Source organism: Corvus brachyrhynchos, unplaced genomic scaffold (assembly GCF_000691975.1).
Source record: "Corvus brachyrhynchos isolate BGI_N302 unplaced genomic scaffold, ASM69197v1 scaffold365, whole genome shotgun sequence".
Taxonomy (NCBI): domain Eukaryota; kingdom Metazoa; phylum Chordata; class Aves; order Passeriformes; family Corvidae; genus Corvus; species Corvus brachyrhynchos.
This window is the reverse complement of record NW_008239544.1, coordinates 819,429-821,169: the sequence shown is the minus strand read 5'-3', so window position 1 is coordinate 821,169 and position 1,741 is coordinate 819,429. Positions and strand designations below refer to the sequence as shown.

Sequence of the window (1,741 nt, the reverse complement as noted above, 5' to 3'; positions counted from 1 at the left end):
CCCGTGTGCATCCCGCCCTCCATCTGCCCCGTGTCCCTCACGGGGCTTTTTTCCCCAGCATCCTCTGCTCCGCAGCCAGCGCAGCACCCTGGAGCTGGCACAGCCCGGCACACCCCGAATCCCCCCTGCCCAGCGCTGGGCACCGCAGCGCCCCGGCTGCTTGCAGCAGAGCCCCCTCCCCATCCCTGCTGTTGCCCCGCAGCTGCTGAACTGCATCATGGACATGGTGGAGAAGACGCGGCGGTCGCTGACGGTGCTGCGGCGGTGCCAGGAGGGAGGGGGAGATACCACTGCCCTTATGGCAAGGACGAAAGACTCATTTCTGCTGTTGGTCCATCCTGGTGCTCTGCCTGCAGAGAAACACTTCCAGGCTCTCACACAGCTACACAGACTACAAAATGTTGGTGTCTTGAGTGCAGTTAACATTTTTTTTAATAATGCCCTGCTCTGTTTATAGACTGCCGGTGGGTGCGTTCCAAGGGGACGGCGTCTCCTAAGGGCGTCCCCTCTCTCCTTCGCAGACGCTCACCGGGATTTTGTGCCGCGGCCGCTCTCTGGGTACATGCCCGAGGAGATCTGGAGGAAGGCTGGTGAGTGTGGGGTGGGCAGCCCCCGGAGGAGCGCTGAACCGGCAGGGGCTCTGCCCCAGCTGCCCTCATTGGGATGTCTGTGGTGCTGGAGGAATTTGGGGTGGTTTTGAGGGAAGGGGGGATGCTGGGGCGCTGGCACACTCTGGCCATGCTCGGCTGCTGCCTTCCAGAAGAAGCCGTGAACGAGGTGAAGCGCCAGGCCATGTCCGAGCTGCAGAAGGCTGTGTCGGATGCCGAGCGGAAAGCCCACGAGTTGATCACGACGGAGCGCGCCAAGATGGAGCGGGCCCTGGCCGAGGCCAAGCGCCAGGCGTCCGAGGATGCTCTCACTGTCATCAACCAGCAGGAGGACTCGAGCGAGGTGGGGACCCTGGGGGGACGGGCTGGTGGCAGTGCTGATGTGTGGGACCTGCTCCTCTCGCAATCGAGGTTGCAGCATCTGCGTGTGAGGGTGGGAACGGGAGCCTGTGGCAGCGCCATGGGATGGGAGGAGAGGGGAATACTTGCACTGAGGTGGAGATGTGGGGTGTGGCCAATGATGGGGTGCATGGTCCTGGATGGGGTGCATGGATAGGGATGCACGGTCCTTCATGGAGGTGCAGAGTCCAGGAGGGGGATGCATGGTCCTGGATGTGGGAGGATATCCAAGATGGGGGAGCACAGTCTGGGATGGAGTGAAGGATCCAGGATGAAGTGTGTGGTCCATGATGAGGTGGATAGTCCTGGATGTGGACGCAGTCTAGGATATCTGCATGGTCTGGGATGTTGTGCGTGGTTCAGGGTAGGGTTATATGGTCCGGGATTAGGGGGACCCAGTTCAGGATAGGGGAGCACAGTCCAGAATGGGTGTGCCTGGTCCGGTATGGGGATACAGAGGATGGGATGGATGTGCACGCTCTGGGATGAGGTACGTGGTCCAGGACAGGGGTGCATGGTCTGGGACGATGCAGTGCCCGGTCCCGGGTGAGGGTGCCCAGCCCGGCCTGGGGGTGCACGCTCCGGAGCTGAGGCTGCGCTCCCGTTCCCGCAGAGCTGCTGGAACTGCGGGCGGAAGGCGAGCGAGACGTGCAGCGGCGGGAACACCGCGCGCTACTGCGGCTCCTTCTGCCAGCACAAGGATTGGGAGAAGCACCACCACGTCTGCGGGCAGA

General features: G+C 62.7%; 1 protein-coding gene across 1 annotated transcript in view; it reads left to right on the top strand.

The window, feature by feature from the left end:
- The window catches only part of CBFA2T3 (CBFA2/RUNX1 translocation partner 3), a 13,615-nt gene that overhangs the window by 8,354 nt on the left and 3,520 nt on the right, over nucleotides 1-1,741 (top strand). The window contains exons 6-9 of the mRNA XM_017741334.1: nucleotides 8-301; nucleotides 458-590; nucleotides 761-951; nucleotides 1,621-1,741. Coding sequence (XP_017596823.1) covers nucleotides 8-301; nucleotides 458-590; nucleotides 761-951; nucleotides 1,621-1,741 — 739 coding nt within the window. The remainder of the gene's footprint in view (nucleotides 1-7; nucleotides 302-457; nucleotides 591-760; nucleotides 952-1,620) is intronic.